This window comes from Balaenoptera physalus (assembly GCF_965194825.1).
Source record: "Balaenoptera physalus genome assembly, chromosome: 10".
NCBI classification, from domain to species: Eukaryota; Metazoa; Chordata; class Mammalia; order Artiodactyla; family Balaenopteridae; genus Balaenoptera; species Balaenoptera physalus.
In genome coordinates, this window is record NC_138889.1 from 60,821,787 (window position 1) to 60,843,993 (window position 22,207).

The 22,207-nt window shown below is 41.2% G+C and overlaps 1 protein-coding gene across 5 annotated transcripts in view; it reads right to left on the minus strand.

Moving 5' to 3' along the window:
* Positions 1-21,055, minus strand: part of POLD3 (DNA polymerase delta 3, accessory subunit) — a 48,226-nt gene extending 27,171 nt beyond the window's left edge. The window contains exons 1-3 of one of the 5 annotated variants that reach the window (XM_082411288.1): positions 20,934-21,055; positions 13,592-13,647; positions 3,887-3,989 (exon numbers count right to left, since the gene is read on the minus strand). In XM_082411288.1, coding sequence (XP_082267414.1) covers positions 3,887-3,988 — 102 coding nt within the window. In that variant the 5' untranslated portion in view covers position 3,989; positions 13,592-13,647; positions 20,934-21,055. Of the gene's footprint in view, positions 1-3,886; positions 3,990-13,591; positions 13,648-14,487; positions 14,507-15,005; positions 15,193-20,933 lie in introns of those variants that run through there. The other 4 variants (XM_082411286.1, XM_082411287.1, XM_082411289.1 and 1 more) reach the window with 4 other exon arrangements.
* Between the last annotated feature and the right edge of the window lie 1,152 nt (positions 21,056-22,207).

A 22,207-nucleotide genomic window follows, 5' to 3' on the forward strand; every position in this document is an offset into this window, starting at 1 on the left:
AAAAAAACTTTAAGCAATGTAAAAAGACAAATGATAAAGTGCGAAAAATATCTGCAACTTACATCACAAAGGGTTAATATATAGCTCCTAAAATAGAGAAAACAAAGACTAACTATCCTTTTGAAAATCGGCAAGAGGTATGAAGAAACAGTTCACAGAAGAGAAATGCAGATGACCCTGAAACAGGACCACATGTGCTGTGTAGAAACAGATGCTCTCCTACATTGTTGGTAGGAATGAAAAATGGAGAGGTATTTGGCAATACCCAACAAAGTTTATATATATCCTACTTCTAGGGACGTAACCCTAAAACACACTGGCAAAAATATACAAAACACATATACACTGAGCTATTCACTGCAGCACTATATGTAATAGCCAAAGATGGTAAATAACTCAAATAACTATCAATAAGGGACTGCTGAATAAACTAAGGTATATCTATCAATGTAGGATCATGTGGCTGTAATAAGGAACGAGAAACATTTCCATAACTGCAACAGAGTGATGCTCGGGATAACTTAGAGACCTTAAACTGTTTTCAGTCATCATATGGTTAGTAAAATTGTTGGTTTTGCTTTTCTAAATCACATATATTTGGCTAAAGCAAATAAATATTTATTTTAATGTTAGGAACAACCAAAATTCACAACATAAGAAAAAAGAACAATATAAAATCAAGTAAGTTTTTAAAAAATATAATTGTAAATTTGAACTGGGAATTTAGCGTGTCTTCATAATGCATTTTCTCTTAAAAAAAGCATTCTTAAAAATGTCGTGTTCTGCAAAATTGTACAATAAAAATTACAGAGCTTATGAGAAAAAGAGCGTTAGGAACTAATCACTCAAACCTACGTAATAGGAGCCCTAAAAACAATAATTGGTACCCTCAGGAGAAAATATCGCAGCCCAGACAGTTCAGTGTGACTAAACGCTGCCTTAGGGGATATAAGAAATGCATAAAAACAACGCAGTGGAAATGCCAGTGCTAAAACCACGTAGACCAGAGTAGAGCTCTGGTTCAGGGGGATCCTATTAAGGGGGACACAGGAGTTGAGTTCAGAATCCATAAACCCAGAGCCTGGCTGGGGGCAATCCCCTTGAGCTTTTTATCAGTTAAAGAAAAAGGGAAAACATAGCTAGTTGATGAGAGAAAGTTCTTCTTTATAGAAACATTCCAGCCAATAAATCCAGAAGGAATGACAGAATTAGAACATCACTATTTTGTAACTCCTAGTGAATTAATGATCTAGGCAATGATAAAAATCAATCTCAGCTAAAATCATTAGATGAAAAGCTAATGGGGGACCTAATAAAGAATGGATCAAGCTAATAACCTCTAATATCACAAAAAGAATCAACCAAACATTTCCTTGAAATTTTCAATAATTCTCTGGAAGACTCTCCAGGATGAGATTAGAAGGAGGCTTTTACTTTCTATGTATTATCAAGCATTTTTTACAATAATGATCATTAGAAAAACAGAAATTATTCGTATGTTTAAAAACCCATACAAAGCCTATGTATCTTTTTTTCTTTCTAGAAACACTTAAAACTTAAAAAAGAAATGAGAAGGAATAAGAACAAAACCTGACATTATGCTTAATAATCTGCCTTTTCTTAGCTTGGCTCTCTTAAAAGAAAAAAGCATGGATAAGCATCCACACTTGGTCAGTAATTAATTCTACAGGGGTCCACAGGGCTCTAAAATTCTCACAACCACTTCAACCACAGGAACCCTACTCTTAATATATTTTATATTTTAGGATTTCAAGATTTCATTTGATAAAGCGTTCTGCTGCTTTAAAGAAAGGTGGGCAGGGCTTCCCTGGTGGTGCAGTGGTTGAGAATCTGCCTGCCAATGCAGGGTACACGGGTTCGGTCCCTGGTCTGGGACGATCCCACATGCCACGGAGTAACTGGGCCCGTGAGCCACAGCTACTGAGCCTGCGCGTCTGGAGCCTGTGCTCCGCAACAAGAGAGGCCGCGATAGTGAGAGGCCTGCACACCGCGATGAAGAGTGGCCCCCGCTTGCCGCAACTAGAGAAAGCCCTCGCATAGAAACGAAGACCCAACACAGCCAAAAATAAATAAATAAAATAAAAATTTAAAAAAAAAATCCAAATTGCCCAATAGCTGCTAATCCACAAGAACAATTCCCCTTCTTCAGAGAACCATCTTTGACCAACCAGCCGTGAAGCTAGCTGGACTTCTGCGTACTCCCTCCTGCTAAGGCCCCATAAAATAGTCCACCGTCCTTCTCCAAGTTAGAGAGTCTGACACCTGGCATTCTAAGTGAAGGCTTATGTTAAAGGCGTTCTTGCTCATTTAAAAAAAAAAGGTGGGCAAAAAAAAAAAAGGTGGGCAGAATTTAAATGCCCTCTTAAACTTAGAAACAGAAGGCTTTATACAAGCAAACCACAGCACAGAAGTTTTTAATTGATCATGGGTTACACATCATTTTGAAAAATGGTCTCAAAAAAATGCACTGAGGAACACAATTTGAATGTACTTTCAAGGGTTCACCCAAGAATCCCTTGAATCCTAAAGACCATCCAAGAATCTGAAATTAAGAACCTCTGTCATATGGGTTAGAATAAAAATCTACCACTTTATCTTAAAACATAAATTCTTAACCTTGGACCCTTGTTCAAAAGATCTGTTAACACTGAAAATTTCATGAATATGTCAACATATGCATTTTTCTTTCAGATTCTCAAGGAATCAGTGACCAAAAAAAGAATAGAAACCACTGCTTTAAATGTACACAGTGAGTCCCAGGTAAAGAATTGACTATGACTAAATGGAAGGCTTTGACTAAACTCAAGAAAGAGACAGAAGGGAGCTGATTAACCCTGGAAACAGAAGAAGGCATTCAGAGGCACACTTTGGCAGAATCCATTCAAGGGCCATACAGGGAGAGGATTCTGGTCAGGTTTATTTCTGAGAGCAAATGAATCAGGTCTGCTTAATCTGGTTTCAGATATATAATGACATCTGATTCCATCTACACTTGCAAATATCTTAATTAACATCTGGCTTGCCAAACAGCTTACCAACAAGAACACAATATGCTAGTCAGGGAATATAAGGATCTGATACCCCTAGCAGTTTTGTTTCTCCTTGTAAATTACTAAATTGCCATTCCAGTTTTGAATCTCACATGCTTGGGACTCTATTGATACAAGACAAATACAGTCAGTATTTTGATAAATCTGGCTTCTGAATTTATGAATCTTAGGGAAAGTCAAAAGGGAAGAGGAAAACAGGTATCAGTGGATCTCTGAGTCTTGATCCTTGGGCTAAATTCTCTAGGGCTGGTGGTATGGGAGCAAAAGAACCTTCAGGTAAGAAGTTTGGGAAGTAAGAACAGAGGAGGTGTGCCTCAGTTTGGGGAGGAAGCAAAAGAGGAGGAATTATCAAAGTTCCAAAGATCAGTCTGGTACGGGAGAAGGAATGGAGTTATCTTAGCAGAGCTTCTGGGACAAAAGCTCAGATTAAAATCAAGTTCACTTAAAAAAAAAAAAAATTGTACTTGCTGAACACCTGAGTTTGTGGCTTGACATTTGAACAGGCTGAAAATTAACCACCATTGCCCCCAATATACCTTCAAAAGGAAGAAAGAGGAATAAGAGAAGCAGTTCCGAATGTCTTGTTGCCTAGGAAAATTGCACAATAATGAGTCTCTGTATCACAGCCGAGATATTACCCAAACTTCTCAAGAGTTTTAGGTTTAGTCTAAAAATCCAAAATAATCACCATCTTCAAGTAGCTTTTTAAAATTTCCATAATACTGAATCTTGTTGTTTTTGCCCTGTGTTGCGTTATATAACACTATTCATAGCTCAAACACATTTAAACTCATAATAAGATTCTGAGAACTTACGGAATGTCCATTCTGAATGAGACTGCCAGACACTAAATAAGTAACATGCAGTTGGGCTCCTGAATTTTCCTTTCGCTTCCTTTCAACATAATCATACAGCATCCTGTTACAAACAAAAGGCACAAGTAAGTCATTAGTAAAAGTTTACCTCATCAACTCTTAATCCATGACTTAAAAGTTAGATATATTAAATCTGACAGTCCATCAAATATTCTACAGAATATTTTTGCTCTGTCCATGGACAGAGAGTTAAAAAAGATGAATGGAACATAGGAGTTGGGGTCAACTTGTATTGAGCTGGCACAGTGACCAAGCAACTGAAATAAAAGAAATCTAATAATTGGTCAAGTGGGACTGAGCCTGCACTAAAAGAGGCAAAGACTATAATGGACAGAATAATCAATCAAGGATAAGTTTAGTCACTATCTAGCCATTTGATCCTGGATAAATTAATTAGTTTTTCTAGGCCTCTTTCTATCCTGAGGTATAATTTGGGAGGGCTGTACGAGATTGGCAATTCTCTGTTAATCTGGGATTCCTGTGGCCATCCATAACCCTCCATCCCGGACTTCCATGGCGGTCCAGGGGTTAAGACTTCGCGCTTCCAATGCAGGGGGTGCAGTTTGATCCCTGGTCGGGGAACTAAGATCCCACATGCCTCGCGGCACAGCCAAAAAGAAAAGAAAAAAGAAAGGAAAGAAGAAAGAAAGAAAGAAAGAAAGAAAGAAAGAAAGAAAGAAAGAAAGAAAGAAAGAAAGAAAGAAGAAAGAAAGAAAGAAAGAAAGAAGGAAGGAAGGAAGGAAGGAAGGAAGGAAGGAAGGAAGGAAGGAAGGAAGGAAGGAAGGAAGGAAGGAAGGAAGGAAGGAAGGAAGGAAGGAAGGAAGGAAGGAAGGAAGGAAGAAAGGAAAGAAAGAAAGAAAGAAAGAAAGAAAGAAAGAAAGAAAGAAAGGAAGGAAGGAAGGAAGGAAGGAAGGAAGGAAGGAAGGAAGGAAGGAAGGAAGGAAGGAAGAAAGAAAGAAAGAAAGAAAGAAAGAAAGAAAGAAAGAAAGAAAGAAAGAAAGAAAGAAAGAAAGGAAGGAAGGAAGGAAGGAAGGAAGGAAGGAAGGAAGAAAGAAAGAAAGAAAGAAAGAAAGAAAGAAAGAAAGAAAGAAAGAAAGAAAAGAAAGAAAGAAAGAAAGAAAGAAAGGAAAGAAAGAAAGAAAGAAAGAAAGAAAGAAAGAAAGAAAGAAAGAAAGAAAGAAAGAAAGAAAGAGAGAGAGAGAGAGAGAGAGAGAAAGAAAGAAAGAAAGAAAGAAAGAAAGAAAGAAAGAAAGAAAGAACATAAGCCTCCATCCCGCAAAACTGTAAGCAAAACGTAGGTGTTTTTTTGCAGGGAAAGAGGGGAGAGGGTAGAGATGGTTCAAGGTTTTCAACAGATTTGCAAAAGGATTACTCCAGAACATTAAGAACCACTATGTAGATGACCGTAAGTGCACAGCTCTGAAGTTCCAATTTTATGATCATTCAGAATCAATGCTGTTTCAAAACTGCAAATGTAACAGCTTACTCACACTGTCCAGTATTCATTAACCCGAGACTGCCAAACACTCAATAATGTTGCTTTTATAACATTCCCTAAATTCATTTTTATCCTTATGATCCACTTAGTATCAGAAGCTGATTCCCCCCAATAACTTACAGCTTAACAAAAACATCAACCAGGAGACATCACTTGTGTCGTTTATTTCAAGAAACATTTACCGAGCCTCTATGACATGTCATACTTCTGGCAAGAATAAGGGAAACTCAACCTACACTGTTGACTACTCTCTTAGCTTCCTTGATCCAATGCCTCACTGAGTCTCCTGCCACCTCTCTAACTGCCTCTGATCCATTTCCTGCACAGACCTGACTACCGACTCCTTTTCTGTACTGCTGGGGTTGTCTTCAGCTATCTTTTCTCTATATATATTAGAGTGACCAATGATCCGGGTTTGCCTGGATCTGAGGGGTTTCCTGACATGGACTTTTAGTTCTAAAACCAACAGTCCAGGGCACACCAGGATGACTGGTCACCTTACTAAATCTTCTCCTTGATCCATTTCATTCATCCCCATGGCTTCATTCATTCCCAACAACATCATCTGCTCAAACCACCCAAGCCAGAAATCTGGGAGTCGTTATCCCTCACTTTTCCCAGTCTGGTGAGTTGCCAAATCTTGTCAGTTTTCCATCCCAAGTAATTCTTGACTCCATGCCCTCCAAATCTCTTGGCTGGGCTATTTCAATTCCAAGTGTCAATGCCTTCCTCACACCACCTTCCCTTCCATTATCCACAAGGCTGCCAAGGTGAAGTTTTAAAAATGCAAATCAAGTCATTTGGTCAACAAAACCTTAATGAGTGGCTACTTCATGCTCTATGCCTTGGGGATAGAGCAGAGAACAAAGCAATCAAAGTTTCTACACATTCAGAGTTTGTACTGCAGAAAAGAGAGATACAATAAACAAACAAGTAAATATATGTCAGATGGTAGTAAATCTATGGGGGGAAAAAAAGATTAGGAGAATAGAGAATGCCTGAGAAGTTCTGCTATTTTATATAAGATGATTAGGGAAGGACTCCTTCCCTGCAGGAAGTTACAGAGCCACCAATGTGAATATCTCAGGGAAGAATGTTCCAGGCAGAAAGTACAGCAAATCCAAAGGTTCTGAGGCAAGAATGTAAGCAAGGTGCAAGGAACGGAAAAGAGGTGAGTGTGCTGAATAAGGAAGAAGGGAAGAAGAGAGCCAAGCACCAGACATGCAGGGCTTTGTGGCTCTATGTAGGAAGGAAGTCCTCAGAAGGTTTAGAACAGAAACAACATGATCTCACCTTTTAGGAGGATTCCTGACTGCTGTGTGGAGAATATATTGTTAAGGGGCAAGGAAGGAAGCAGGGAGACCACTTACAAGGCTACTGCAATCATCTAGGCTAGAGATGATGGTGGCTCAGACTACAGTGGTAGCAATGGAGCCAGTAATCAGTGGATGAATTCTGGGGACACCTTAAAGGGAGAAACAACAGGATTTGCTGATGGACTGACTGTGGGGTATGAGAGAAAAAGAAATCAAGGATGACTGGATTAAGCAACTCAAAGAACAAAGTTGTCATTCACTGAGATGGAGAAAAGCAGGAGAAGGAGGCGATGTGGGAAAAATTAGGAGTTAAGTTTTGGGGCATGTTAAATCTGAGATGCCTATTAGTCATTAAGTGCTGTTAAAAAGTAGCTGAATGGGGCTTCCCTGGTGGCGCAGTGGTTGAGAATCTGCCTGCCAATGCAGGGAACACGGGTTCGAGCCCTGGTCTGGGAAGATTCCCACATGCTGCGGAGCAACTAGGCCCGTGAGCCACAACTACTGAGTCTGCGCATCTGGAGCCTGTGCTCCGCAACAAGAAAAAGGCCGCGATAGTGAGAGGCCCGCGCACCGCGATGAAGAGTGGCCCCCACTTGCCGCAACTAGAGAAAGCCCTCGCACAGAAACTAAGACCCAACACAGCAAAAATTAAAAAAAAAAAAAAAGTAGCTGAATATTCTTAGCTGAAGTATTATTCCTTGTTCAAAAGTTTTCAGTAGCACCCCATCCCCTAAGGAGCAACTCCACAGGTCTATCAGTGACATGTAAGACCTTTTTTGTTCTGGCCCCTGTATCTCTCACCATTCTGCCACACTCACACAATTTTCAGCCTTATGAAACATTCTGCAGTTCCCCTGCCTCTTCTGTATGCCCCTCCTTCTGCCTAGAATGCTCTTCTCAGACCTCATCCACCTAATTCCTCATCAAGATAGCAGCTCAGTTATCACTTCCTATGTGAAGCCTTCCCTAACACCACTAGGCCAGCAGGGCAGCCTTGCCGTCTAAGTTCTAACAGGACCTATCCCATATCTGTTATTATAGTTACCACACCGTATTCCAATTACTTAGTTTATGTATCTGACATCCCCACTAGACTATACACATCTTGAGGAAAAAAATCAACATTTTTGTTGATTCCTCTATCTTGTTCTCTTTAGTGTGTCCTTCCATGCAGCAATTATGTTAGGAAAGATGAGGAACACAGAGTCATGAACGTTTTGGTTTATTTACGCTAGTTAGGACCATGCTAGCGGAAAAATGGTAGGAAGGGACCATGCCCAAGATGCTTTGAGCTTGCTGGTGAAACACGCTGTCTTTTATCAACAATTCAGTCTTGCTTATATCATCAGTCATTGTCCTCTGTGCACTTATCTCCCCAAATCAGGCCCAGTTCTCTTTTATATTAACAAGATGGTCAAAACGGCACAAACTCTTAAAAAAATTTCTGCATACCTTTTGAACCTCTAAGACATGTTCATCTAATTTGATTATGCCAAACACCTTACCAACAAAACACGCAAAGTGTTCTTAAATATGAGTAACAATGCATATGACTTCTTACAAGATGCACTTCCTACACACGATTAACTATACCTTCACATCTTCTCATCCTTCCTGATCAGTTCCACCCATAATTTTCCCATAGGATGAACACAGTGTATACCTATATTGTCTTCCCTAATCTAATTCCTTCACAGCATTTTTATAACCTGAAATTATCTTGTTTAAGTCAATGATGGGAAGGGCCTTGTCTGTCAAGTTTGCTGTTTTATGACAGAGCCTAAAATAATGCTAAAAACTGAAAAAATATTTCTCTATTGCATCCAAGCAAACAGTAACAACCATGCCCAGTCACTGCCCTCAGTGCCAACAGTGAAACTTTAAATGCTCTCTCTATAGTTAAAAGAAAAAAGGGTGACAGGACACTCTAAGTCTCAGTTTTCTCATCTGTTAAAAAAGGTTGATAGGGACTTCCCTGGTGGCGCAGTGGTTAAGAATCCGCCTGCCAATGCAGGGGACACGGGTTCAAGCCCCGGTCCGGGAAGATCCCACATGCCACAGAGCAACTAAGCTCGTGCGCCACAACTACTGAGCCTGCGCTCTAAAGCCCGCGAGCCACAACTACTGAAGCCTGCACGCCTAGAGCCCATGCTCAGCAACAAGAGAAGCCACCACAATGAGAAGCCCGCGCACCGCAATGAAGAGCAGCCCCCGCTCGCAGCAGCTAGAGAAAGCGCGCGTGCAGCAATGAAGACCCAATGCAGCCAAAAATAAATAAATAAAATAAATTTAAAAATAGAAAATAATTTATTGCTTAAAAAATGCTAACTATCATCTGCCTTCAGCAAGTCATAATCTTTTTGTTGGTGGAGGGTTTGAAACATGATGAGAATTACCAAAATGTGACACAGAGACAACAAATAAGCAAATGCTATTGAAAAACTGGCACCCACAGACTTTGTCAACACAGGGTTGCCACAAACCTTCAATTTGTAAAAACAAAAACAAAAACAAACAAACAAACAACGCAGTATCTGCGAAGTGCAGTAAAGTGAAGCACAACAAAATGAGGTAAGCCTATACACATTTTAGGGCTTCACTTATAAATAAGCTTGAACCACCACAGTGTATTCTTATTGTGAGGACTGAAGCATTTTTAGTATAACAAGCACAAGATACGTAGAAATGTTAAATAAAGTGATAATTATTGATTTAAGAGCTAAAACTACAGAACTCTCAGAAGAAAACACAGAAGTACATCTTCATGATTTACTTGGGTTAGGCAAAGCCTTCTTAGATACTATATAAAAAGCACAGGCAACAAAAGAAAAAAAAACCGGACTCCATCATCAATAATAAGAACTCTTGGGCTTCCCTGGTGGTGCAGTGGTTGAGAGTCCGCCTGCCAATGCAGGGGACACGGGTTCGGGCCCTGTTCTGGGAGGATCCCACATGCCGCGGAGCAACTGGGCCCATGAGCCACAACTGCTGAGCCTGCGCGTCTGGAGCCTGTGCTCCGCAACAAGAGAGGCCGTGACAGTGAGAGGCCTGCGCACCGCGATGAAGAGTGGCCCCCACTTGCCGCAACTGGAGAGAGCCCTCGCACAGAAACGAAGACCCAACACAGCCAAAACTAAATAAATAAATAAATAAATTTTAAAAAGAAAAAAAATAAGAAGAAGAAGAAGAACTCTTGTGCTGCAAAGGGCACCATCAAGAAAGAAATCATTATCTGATCAGGGACTTGTCTCTAGAATATATATAGAACTCTTACAACTCAATAATAAAAAGACAAACACAATGGAAAAAATGGGCAAAGGATCTGAATAGGTATTTCTCCAAAGAAGATACACAAATGACTAATAAGCACATGAAAAGATGATCAATGTCATTAGCCATTACAAAAATGCAAATCAAAACCATAATGATACTGCTTCACACCCACCAGGATGGCTAAAATTAAAAAAGACAGATAACAGAAAGAGTTGACAAGAATGCTGAGAAATCAGAACCCTCACACCTTGGTGGTGGGATTGTAAAATAGTGTAGCCACTTTGAAAAACAGTTCCTCAGCTCCTCAAAATGTTACATATGACCCAGAAATTCCAATCTTAGGTGTATACTCACAGAACTGAAAACACATGTCCACACAAAAACTTGTACACAAATGTTCATAGTAGCATTATTCATAACACGCCAAATGTGGAAACAACCTAAATGTCCATCAACTGATGAATGGATAAACGAAATGTTATATATCCATATGTTATAGGTTGAATTGTGTCCCCCCCAAAAAAGATAAGTTGAAGTCCTAACCACCAGTACCTCAGAGTATGACCTTATTTGGAAATAGGGTCTTTGCAGATGTAATAAGTTAACATGAAGTCATACTGGAGTAGGGTGGGCTCCTCATCTACTATGACTGGTATCCTTGTTTTGTTTTTTTTTAACGGTATCAACTGCTTTTTATTGAGCACATATTAAGTACTTTCCATAAAATTCAATCTGCACCCTAACCTTAGAAGCTACATGTTTTTATTTTTTATTTTTTATTTTTTTTATAAATTTATTTATTTACTTATGGCTGTGTTGGGTCTTCGTTTCTGTGCGAGGGCTTTCTCTAGTTGTGGCGAGCGGGGGCCACTCTTCATCGCGGTGCGCAGGGCTCCCACTATCGCGGCCTCTCTTGTTGCAGAGCACAGGCTCCAGACGCGCAGGCTCAGTAGCTGTGGCTCACGGGCCCAGTTGCTCCGCGGCATGTGGGATCTTCCCAGACCACGGCTGGAACCCGTGTCCCCTGCACCTGCAGGTAGACTCTCAACCACTGCGCCACCAGGGAAGCCCTACATGTTTTTATTATTCCCATTTTTCAAACAGAGACAGAAGCTCAGAACCTAAGAGTGGTGACTCAAGTGGGTAACTCAGCTAAATGAGTGGATTCTGATTCTGGATGCATGGCCTCCAAAGCCAGTGTTTGTAATCCTAAGGCTCCTGTGCCTCAAACTCTGCTCTGCTGGCATTGGCTGGAGGGAGCCAGGATGAGCCCTCTAAGGGTTAGGCCTTCCAAACAGGAGCCACCAAGCCTGGTGTCTCATCTGTCTCTCAGTTTAGCCTGACTGGTATCCTTATAAGATGGCTATGTGAAGATACAGACGCACAAGGAGAATGCCATGTGCTATGAAGGCAGATACTGGGGTTATGCAGCTACAAGCCAAAGAATGCCAAACATTGCTAGCAAACCACCAGAAGCTAGGAAGAATCAAAGAAGAAGTTTTTCTCTACAGGTTTCAGAAGGAGCATGGCCCTGCCAATATCTTAATTTTGGACTTCTAGCCTCCAGAACTGAGACAATAAATTTCTGTTGTTTTAAGCCACCCAGTTTGTAGTATTCTGTTATGGCAGCCCTAGAGAACTAATATACTATATAATGGAATATTATTCAACCATAAAAAGAAATGAAGTACTGATACATGCTACAACATGGACAAACCTTGAAAATATTATGCTAAGTGGAGGAAACCAGACACACAAGATTACTTATTATTAATAAGTAATCTTAAGTATTAATAAGTATTAATAATTACTTATGATTCCATTTATATGAAATGTCCAGGATAGGCAAATCTATAGATGGAGAGTGTATTAATGGTTGCCTAGTGCTTGGGGGGTGAGGGACTACTAACGGATATAGGGTTTCTTTTGGGGGGTGATTAAAATGTTCTGAAATTAATTATAGTGCTAACTGCACAACTCTGTAAATATATTAAAAATCATTGAATTGTACATTTTAAACGGGTGAATTGTATGGTATATGAAATATATCTAAATAAAGCTGTTTTTAAAAAAAATAATTATGAAAGAAAGTAACAGGGTGCATGACAGAGAGAGAGGAGTAGGGACACCGGAAATAGAGCATTCGGGAAGAGTTGCTATATGAAGTAATGTGTGAAATTTGAGCTGAAACCTGAACAATGAGGACAGCTGTGAGAAGAGCATTCCAGGCAGAGGGAATGGGACAAATTTCCTTGAGTGAGAATGGGCTTGGCACATCTGAGGAACAGAAAGGCAAATATGGCTAGAGTATAAGTGACGTAGAGAGTGGTATGGGATGAAACTGGTAGACAGGCAGGGGCTAGACAGCGTATTAATTCCATAAAAATTATAGGAAATAATTCCATAAAAATTATAGCTACAGTAAAATTGCCGGCAACTTTATTTCATCTCCAGTCCTCAATATGCACCTTTAATCTCAATAGGTTTATATAGTAACAGTTAACTCATTTCATATTTAAACATCTATAACCATAACAAATAATTACTCTTATGGGTGTCTAATCCCAAAGTTACCTAAACCTGTTAGGTTTGGGCCAGGACTGGTCTCAGCAATGGCAATCTCAAATAGTCAAAATCAGTCCGAACCCATCCCTGGGCCAAGAGTTTCAGGTCTTGAAGGCATAAACATCACAGTCAAAATTAAACTCCTGGATCTGCCAAACAGCAACCCAAACCAAGCCAAATCAACCCATTCTAGAGATCAGGAATTTTTTTTTAAGACTCACAGAATGTTCCTATGACTCAAGGAATAGGGAAAAACCAAACCACCTTTAGGAATAAAGCAAACAAAATGAGTATTTAACTCAATATATGTTAACAGGCTCTCAGCCTGTTCACCAATTCCTACCCATTGGACATAGACAACACCTGCACATTTTCAGGTGAAGAAATTCCGAAGTTAATACAAAAGCCTGCCCATTCCATTTTGGCCCCAGGTCGGACTACAAGTTTCAGCAAGGAAAGGTGATAGGGCAAAATTCAAGAAGGGCAATGCTCTGTCATCCTGAACATTCCCTTTTTAGTTTCACTTAAATAGTTCTACCCTGTCTTATACTGTTACACAGCTGTGTCAAACACCTGTTGACCTCATTATGGAAGTTATTTCAGTAACACCCAGAGATGGGCCTAAGGAGCACATGTGAAAATGTAATGAAGATGTTTAAGATAACAGACATATAAATCTGAGATGTAAACAGAATTGGCTAGCCCATTTAATAAATTAGAAATAACAAAGTGATGTTAACCAGAGGGCAAGGCTACAAATAAATCCAGTAAACATATCACCACACATTTGTATACAAGTCCACCTATCTCCTAAATAATAGACAAAAGCATTAAAGGTAGTAAAAAAAGGTATTCTTTCCCATTCCCCCTCAGGGTGGGTGAGGTGTGGGTTCTAACCTAGAGACTATCTGTAAAGCTAACAGAGCAAAAGAAAACAAACAAACAAAACCAAAAATTCCAATCAGATTAAAATTAGTAATAAATTGTACTTACTGTTTGGCCTGATTAACATGAACTCCTAGTGTATAGCTCAGCCATTTGTATGTCACCTGCAAGAAGAAGGAGTTTTATTTTAATGTTTTATTAGATGACTCCAGAGTGCAGGTCAGTCCCAAGGGCTCCTAAAGATTCTTACTCCTAGATGATTAAGCCTTATAAATTACATTAGATGCCACCCCAGTTTTGCCAAGAACCATACACCTAGGCAGGTAGGACTCAGATATTTATCTTACAAATACTAAGAAGTCTGTATCACAGATTAATGCAAGAATCTAAAAAGAAAGGCTGAATATACATAGAAAAAAAAATCTCATTTTTCTCACACTCCTTGTTTTACTAAGGCCCTTTTTTTCACATTGTCCTTTTTTGGGGCCACCACCAAAAACTATCCTCAAACTCACCCAGAAGCTAGGTTACTTTGGAGTGTATAACTCAGAAACTTCTGAGGAAAGTTGCAGCCATACAAACATTAAAAGGCACAGGTGGTGCAGGGGTCAGGGAATGAGTGAAGTTGTTGAATACTGTATCAAGAGGTTAGACTGGGAACTACTGGCATCAAGCTTTGATTTGATCTTCCTTCCATCCTTCGTTGAACTCCTCTGTCATTTGCCACCTCCTTATAACCTGTCACCCTCCTCTCAAAGTCTTCCAATTCTAAACGCTAAGTTTCCAATAATTAGAAGACATATAGGTTAGGCAAAGGCAGTGTGATGTAGAGGAAAGCACTAGCAAAAGAGACAGACCTAGGCTGGAAAACTGATTATCCCTTACTAACCACAAATAAATTATTTGGTCCCTCTGCTTCAACTGCCTTTTCTAGGGATACTTCCACCGACCTCCAGGTGGGTCACTGTAGAGACTAAACGCAATAATGTGTATCCAAAGCTCACAGTAGGCACTCAGTCATCACGATTTGCGAAGCGCTCTCACATCCATCGTCTCACTTGATCTTTACTCCAACCCTGTGAGGCAGGCCAAGCCTGTATCAATACCAAACTTCCAGGAGGAGGAAACCAACTGACGGCCAGAAGGTTACATGTCACTTAACCCGGTCAAAACACAATTTCCTCAACTGAAAACTTGAGACTTCAAACGCCAACCACGTCGTCAGACAAGTGTAGAGACGCCTTAGAAACACTATCAACCAATGTTCCTCCCCGCCCCCGACCTCCGGGGCCCCGGGCCTGTGCACAGAACCCAGCACGCCCACCCTAAGGACGCGGATTTGCGCGCGAGCCACAGGTCCTCCCCGGCGAGTTCTCGCTCGCCCTGGGGCACCAGGCGTGGGGACCGTGTCCCCTGGGCCAGTCCCCACGCGGCACACGCAGACGCGTCAAGGCCCCCGCCGCCCTCGCTGGGCCCAGGACCCCAGTCGCACGCCCGCATTCCCCAAATCCTAGCTCCTCACGATCTTGTTCTGGTCCGTGACGAACTCGTCTATATTTTCCAGATAAAACTGGTCCGCCATGGTGCCGCTGCGCCGGACCCGCAGCCTCCGAGCTCCCCTGGCCACCACAACTGCAACTCCCGCCGGCGGGAAACGTCTTTCCTCCCTCGCAGGTCCCGGGTCGTTTCCCACAGCAACGGAGGCGACGCGCTACGGCGGCCGCCCGAGGGTCAAACTAGTCTCGGAGACGGCGCAGGCTGAGCGAAGCTGAGCTAATAGGAGCGGACGGAAGTGAGGTCCTAGCGGCGCAGGCGTGCTCTGGAAGGGCTGAGTGTAGAGCCCTAGTTTCAAATCCCAGTTCTGCCTCTTAGTGAGTGACCCAGGGCAAAATACCTCACCTCTAGGAACCACAGTCTTTCCAACTCTAAATTGATAAAATAATCCTTACCTTTTCATACATTTATTCAACAAATATTTATTAAGTACCCAGTCTATTCCAGGCACTTCTTAGGTACTGGGACATGGCAGTGAACAATAAAGACAGAAATAAACAAGTATTTTAGTAAAGTCCTGCCAGCTGGGATAAAGTACTGCCTGTTATAATCTCTCAGAATTGAGAAATCAGGGAAAGTTTTCCAGAGAGGATGAGAGAGGGGGAGTATTTGCTGCGAAGAGAATAGTTTTCATTATGGTTGGAATGCCGGGAGGAAAGGACAATGAGGAGGGATGAGACCGAAGAAGCCAAATCATGCTATGCCTACAAGGTTGTGTGAAGGGGCATGTGCACTTTATTCTCAAGAAAAGTTTTCGAATTGGGGAATTTCAGCTAAAATTTCTCCTAACATCAGCTAAAAAACCATTCAGCAGAAGCCAGTGTATTTCAGTAGGGCAGCATAGTGGATAGTGGAGCAGGCTCTAGAGTTAGACCCTGGATTTGAATCCTGGTTTTGATATTTGTGTGTGAACTTAGGTAAGTTATTTAACCACTGCAAGCCTGTTTCCCCACCTACAAAATGGAAATAGTGGGACTTCCCTGGCAATCCAGCGGTTAAGACTCTGCCTTTCCAGTGCAGGGGGCGTGGGTTTGATCTCTGGTCAGGGAACTAAGATCCCACATGCCTCAAAGCCCGGCCAAAACATTAAAAAAAAAAAAGATGGAAGTAGCAATAGCACCCATTTCAAATGTTTGTTGCAACATGCATTCATTCAAGACATAGTTAGCAAAAGCCTACTAAGGGCCAGGCACTGTTCTGGGTACTGGGGCCCTGGGGATACAGCTGTGATCAATAACACACAGAGCCTGTTCACATGTAGCTTACATTTTCTTGGAGATTTTTAAGTGAGGGACTGTAGCAGCTTAAAATAGGATCGTACGTACTGGAAATTGAGAACTGAGTAACTTGGGTTTTCTTTGAGTCAGCAAAAACTGCTAATGAATTAGATGAGTGGAGTATGAGAAAGACAGTAATCAAGGAAAATGCCTAGATTTGGAACCTAAATCTTTAGGTTAATGGTGATGCCTTTGACTACTGAGATATGAAGACTGAGAGAAAGAGCAGATGAGAAAATTTAAGAATTTTATTTGGCCAGAGTTATAAACGGGATAATATACATATACCCCTCATGCCATGCCTGCACACAATGAAATCAACAATTAGTATCTGTACTTGGAATTGGCAAATAATAAAATGACTAAAGTTAGAAAACAACAACAACAAAAAAACAGTTATTACATTACTATATACCAGGCACACTGTACCAGGCTTTCAGAGTGAGATTTCATTTGATTCTCATAGAATCCCTGCAAATGGATTGTGTTTGTCCATATTTTATAGACTAGATTGCTGAGGCTCAAGAGAGGAGACACGGATTTTCCAGGTCACAGGGTTAAGTGGTAGTACTGGAGCTGGAACTCGTTTCTAGTCATTGCTCCATAGGATTGGAAAAGAAGTCAAAATTGACCAAAGAAGAGTCTTGATACTACCTCCCTGCCTAAAGGGAGCAGATGATAATACTTATAGACTACCTGGCCCAACATGGTCCTAGATCTGCCAATATTAAAAGAGTTGCATATCTTTTAGAAGCTAGATTCGTGGTTGTCTTTCGGAAGATAGAAACTGAAAGGGAGTAGGAGGAGGCTTCTGAGAAAAAGGTAATGTTCTGGTTCTGGATCTGTGTGCTAATCCCATGGGTGTGTCAAGTCTGTGAAAATTTGAACTGTACACTTTTGATATATATGGTTTTCTATATGTATGTTTACATCTATAAAAAGTTTAAATGATTATTCAGGAAATCTTTAACTACTGTGCCAGGTCTTCTCAAATCAGTAAAACAGAAAATAGGTACAGGTAAGGATGGGTATTAGAAAGGATGGGTTCAGTCTTAACCTTGGAAAAAAGAAAAGAGATTCTGGGAAGAAAGGATAATGGACAAATGGACCCCAGGCAAGACAGTAATGGAATTATCAAGTTAAGATAAATGATCAAAGGCATCTCCAAGACTGGGTTGGAATAATGAGACTAGAAAGGAATGACCCGGGAGGGGGCAGGTTGGGAGTTGGGCTTGTACATTAAGGGCAGGGAGCTGGAGGGGGAAGGGAAAGCTCTTCTGCTTATGTCTGAGGCCTACCCAGCCTTGAACATTCCTACCTCAGGGGAGGGTAGCTGACTGGAAAGCATGTGGGCTTTGGAAATACATTTTTCTTTTAAAAAGCAAGCAAAGCAAACAAACAAAAACCTAGGCTTGAATCCCAGCTTCACCACTTTCTAGCTGCGTGGCCTTGGGCAAATCATTTAACCTCTCTAGTCCTCACTTTCATCATCTTTAAAGAAGGGACAGTGATATGCAGTGATGTTCTGATAAATGATTAAGAACCAATTTACCAAATAAAAAAAGCCCTGATTTGTAGTGGTTGCCAGCTTCTGTGGTGTAAATATTCCCACCATAGCAGATTCCAAACTACAGATAGTGACGTCACAGAATGCAGAGTCAGGAAGAGATGCACACTATCACACCATTATTTCCACTGTACAGATACAATAAGCAAATAACCTCAAGAGCATAGATGATAGTAAAATGTAGTAATATAATTGAGAAATAAGATTTGAATATTATCTTTGTTTTCAATATAATTTATTTAATAGTAAGTTATGTAATTTAATTTTTAGTAACAGCTCTGTTTAACAAGTGACTTGCAAACTTTCTGAAACTTTAACGTTCAGCTCTCATAAGCAAGTACATGCCATCTCTAGCACACTACTATAAATATAATTTAACTTGCATGATTGAGGGGATTGAAGGAAACATGTTCTGTGCCTGGCAGATAGCTAAGTGCTCTAAAAATGGTAACTATTATTATATAACTAACACTTGCATACAACTAACTATATGCCAGACTCTGTTCCAAGTGCTTCACAAATAGTAACCCATCTAACCTCCATAAGAGTCCTAGAAAGTAAGGTGTATTGTTAGCCCCTTTTTCCAGATAAGTAAACATTGGCACAGAGAGGTTAAGTAACTCGCCCAAGATCACAGAGTAAGTGGCAAAGCCAGAATTATAACCCAGGCAGTCTGGCTCCAACATCCATGATCTTAAACGTTTGTATTTTGCTGCCTCATTATTAGTTTACAACTGCATATAGGAAAATAATAAGTACTGTGAAAGTCTAACACACTTTATTGCAGAATTTTGGAATCCCTGTGCACATCAGTCAAGTGAGAATTGCTTTCAGTGGAAGCCAAGTAACAAATGATATATGTTGAGTATCTAAAGGATGTGGGAATATAGAGTCCAGGTAAACAGGAGTTAATCTTAGAAGTTTTCAAGGCAATTGTTGCAGGGGGGGAACAAGGTGGAGGGAGGAAAGTTGGTGGGGGGGGGCGGAATGGATCTTTGATTAGGTTTATGGAGGAAACCACAGCCAGCAAATGCCAGTGTACAAGCCTAGGACTGTGGCCAGGAGATTAGTGTTTTTCTAAATAATGCCTGAAAGCTTAGTTCTAGGGTCAAAAGTAAATCAGAAAAGAAAGGAGCGCTCTGCACTTTCACGCCCATAAATCATAGGTGTGAAACTCCTTCAGCTCATGTGCATCACTGGAATGTTAATAACTATCATTTATTGAGCACCTACCATGTTGTGGAGACCTTGCAGAGAATGACTCATTTAATCCTCAAACAACCCTGTTAAATTCTATTATCCCTTCACCAAAAAAGGACCCAAATTTGAAATCAATTTTATGTTGTTGATAGGAAGAATGAATGGGAAATGATTTCATATAAGTTCCAAGACAAGTTTTGCTTAAACTAATAACTAAGTAGGATTTTAGAACTGGCCTCCTTCTAATATAATAACAACAACCTCACCAGCATCTAATAGGTTCTCAGTGATGTTTATTGACTTAAATTCAATTACACTGAAGGAAGTGAGATTTGAGGGGGAAAAACACTGGATTAAGAAACAAGGTGATCTGAGACAGTGTTCACTCTTACTTATCATTCTTGGAGTGTGAAAAGTGTACAGACACCATGCTAGGCCTTTTACTTTAATATTCTCATTTAATCTTCAAAATAATTCTATATACTAAATAAATATTATTACTTACCTACTATTATCCCTGTTTTACAGATGAAGAAACTGGAGCTCAGAGAGGTTAAGTAACTTGCCCCAAACCATCCAGGTAATAAGTGGTGGAGATAGGTTTCCACCCAGGTGTGCCCAGAGCCCATGCTCAAACACTGTGGTTGTCTTTGGAGGAGAGCATTGGACTGATTTTTATTCTTTTCCTTATTTTATTGTTTTCTGTGCATCTTTGAATTTTTATGAGTCATTTTTACAAGTATCATTTTTATTGTTAGAAAAAAATGAACATATTTTCACTTTGAAGAAAAAGTGCATTTAGCAACGTAAAATTAACTCATCTTCCTACTCCAGGCATGGTGTTTTCCCTATTTGAAATGTAAAAGGCAAATCTCCAAAAAGGAAAAGTACCACCATTCCTTCCTTCACCTCAAATGTTGCTTCTTTTAATAAGACAACTCACTCCCTATTCCTTAAGGATGAGGCTTAAGATTAGTTTTAAGAACACGAGCAGTTCTGGGGATGGCAGTGTCAGGTGATGCCAGCAGTGGGAGCCATAGCATCAAGGCTCCATGTCTCAAAACAGAACCTAAGGTTGATGTTAGAAATAGAAGACTGACCCTCCTCTTCATCCCACTTTACCCAGAAATGATTGGCTTCGGAGAGTCTAATGATTCTGACAGAGCGTGGGGTGGGAAATCTGGACGGGGCTCAATATTGGGAGGGAATGAGGAGCCGTCAGCCTGTATGTGGGCAGGATCCCCAGACCGCAAGCAGGGGAAGAGGGCCTGTAAGAGGAGCTCAGGAGCCCCACCAGCTGGCTGGGCTTCAGGGCTGCTATAGGTCTCTGGGGGATAGCATTCCAGTCAGGGTAACGGGTTAGAACAAAGGAGAATAAGATTAAGAATTATGACTCGGAGGCCACATAACTGTCCAAGGGCCATTCCAGAGTCCCAGAGGCCCAGGACTTATTAACACCAAGGTATTTAGCATTAGATCATTCGTACATTCATTCATCAAACTTTACTAAAGGTCTCCTACCTACTAGACCCTGTGTGACCAATGGGAACACAGCATGGTCTTCATCCCTGGGGATTTTAGAGCTGGGGGGAAATAAACAGCAATACAGTGCAAGGGAAGCACAGGGTGCCATGTGAACCCACAGGAGGCAACCAACCCAGCCTGAGGATCAGAAGAAATGTGGTCTTGGGTTTCCAGGATTAGATACCGCGTAATCCCTCCTCTCACTTTAGGCAAAATATAAAAGAAATGAACTCAGGGTGCTGCCATTTTTATAGTTTTTAACAACGCAAAACACACCTGTATTTCCTCTTAAAAAAAAAAAAGAGCTGTTTTATGAGAATACATATACCTTGTGCAGGCTGTCCTGTGGAATGTACAGCCACCAAGGCCAGGACACATCAACCTTCCTGACAGCTGGGGAGTCAGGAGCCCAGGGGACGGTGAGATAAGGCTCCAGATGCTGTTTCAAAACACTTTATCAGTTCTGTAAAAATCAATGTAAAACCCCTCAGTTATCAAAACAAGGTGGATGAGGCAAGAGGACACTCAGACACTGGTTCCCTTGTTTCATACCCACGGCACCGAACCACACCTCCCCCCAGCCCACACTCACACCCCAGCCCGTTCATCCCTCAGCTCAGCCACCGGAGGCTCACGGTGCCATCTTTGTTGCCGCAGACATTCAGAAGAACAGGAGGACCTCACCCCCGCCCCATCTTGCAGTTGCTTTGTACATTGTTTTCCTTTGTCCATTCCCTTGAGGGCTGGAAGGGGGCTGGGGGTGGAGGGGATGCTGAAGGTAAAAGTTAATTGGAAATTGGCTATGAGAAGTTTTGTCTCAAGCATATCATTTCTGAATTATTAAAATTGGGGGCAGGGGGCATTGGCTTTCAGGGCTGAAAAGAAGCATATGATCCTTCTCTTACAGACCATTGCTCTCTGGCTCCCAAACCCTGCTGGGTGGGAATACTTCCTGAGGAAACGCTGTGTGGCTTCAGCTTTAGTTTCCGGTGAAGAAGGGGCAGAGGCCATTCTAGACACAGTCCTGATGGAGTGGGCTGCTCTCTTTGCTCAGTCTGTCTCCTGACATCGCTGCTTCTGTCTCTATGACTATTCTGTTTTCTTCTTTGGCTTAACCACTGTCTCTACTTCCTCAGAATTTCCGTTTAAACACAGCCATAGGTTGCCATGGCTCATCTCTCCCACTGCCTCCAGTTTTTGCCCGTCGCTACAGATTTTCTCAACAGTTCCCCATTTTGTAATTCCTAAATTGTTGAACCTGATAGGCTCAGCTTATCTCAGGCTTTTGTTTCTTTTAAATCTCAGATTAGCAATATCTTTCTCAGGATACTGAGCAGCCAGTGGAAAGATTCCTCTGGGATAATTGCTTCTTCATTCATTCTCTAGTTGTTGATTGAGTTCCTTCTATGAGCTGACTATGTCTGTGAGCTACGATAGAATACAAGAGACATGTGGCCCTGGATGGAAACAGAGAAGTTAACGAAAAGTTACGAGATCATGGTATGAGAGGAAACAAACAGTGTGTACCCATCGGAGATGTCCGGTAGACTGTGGGGTATGCCTGCGCCCAGATGCAGAATTAGAGTGGGGATCCACACATGT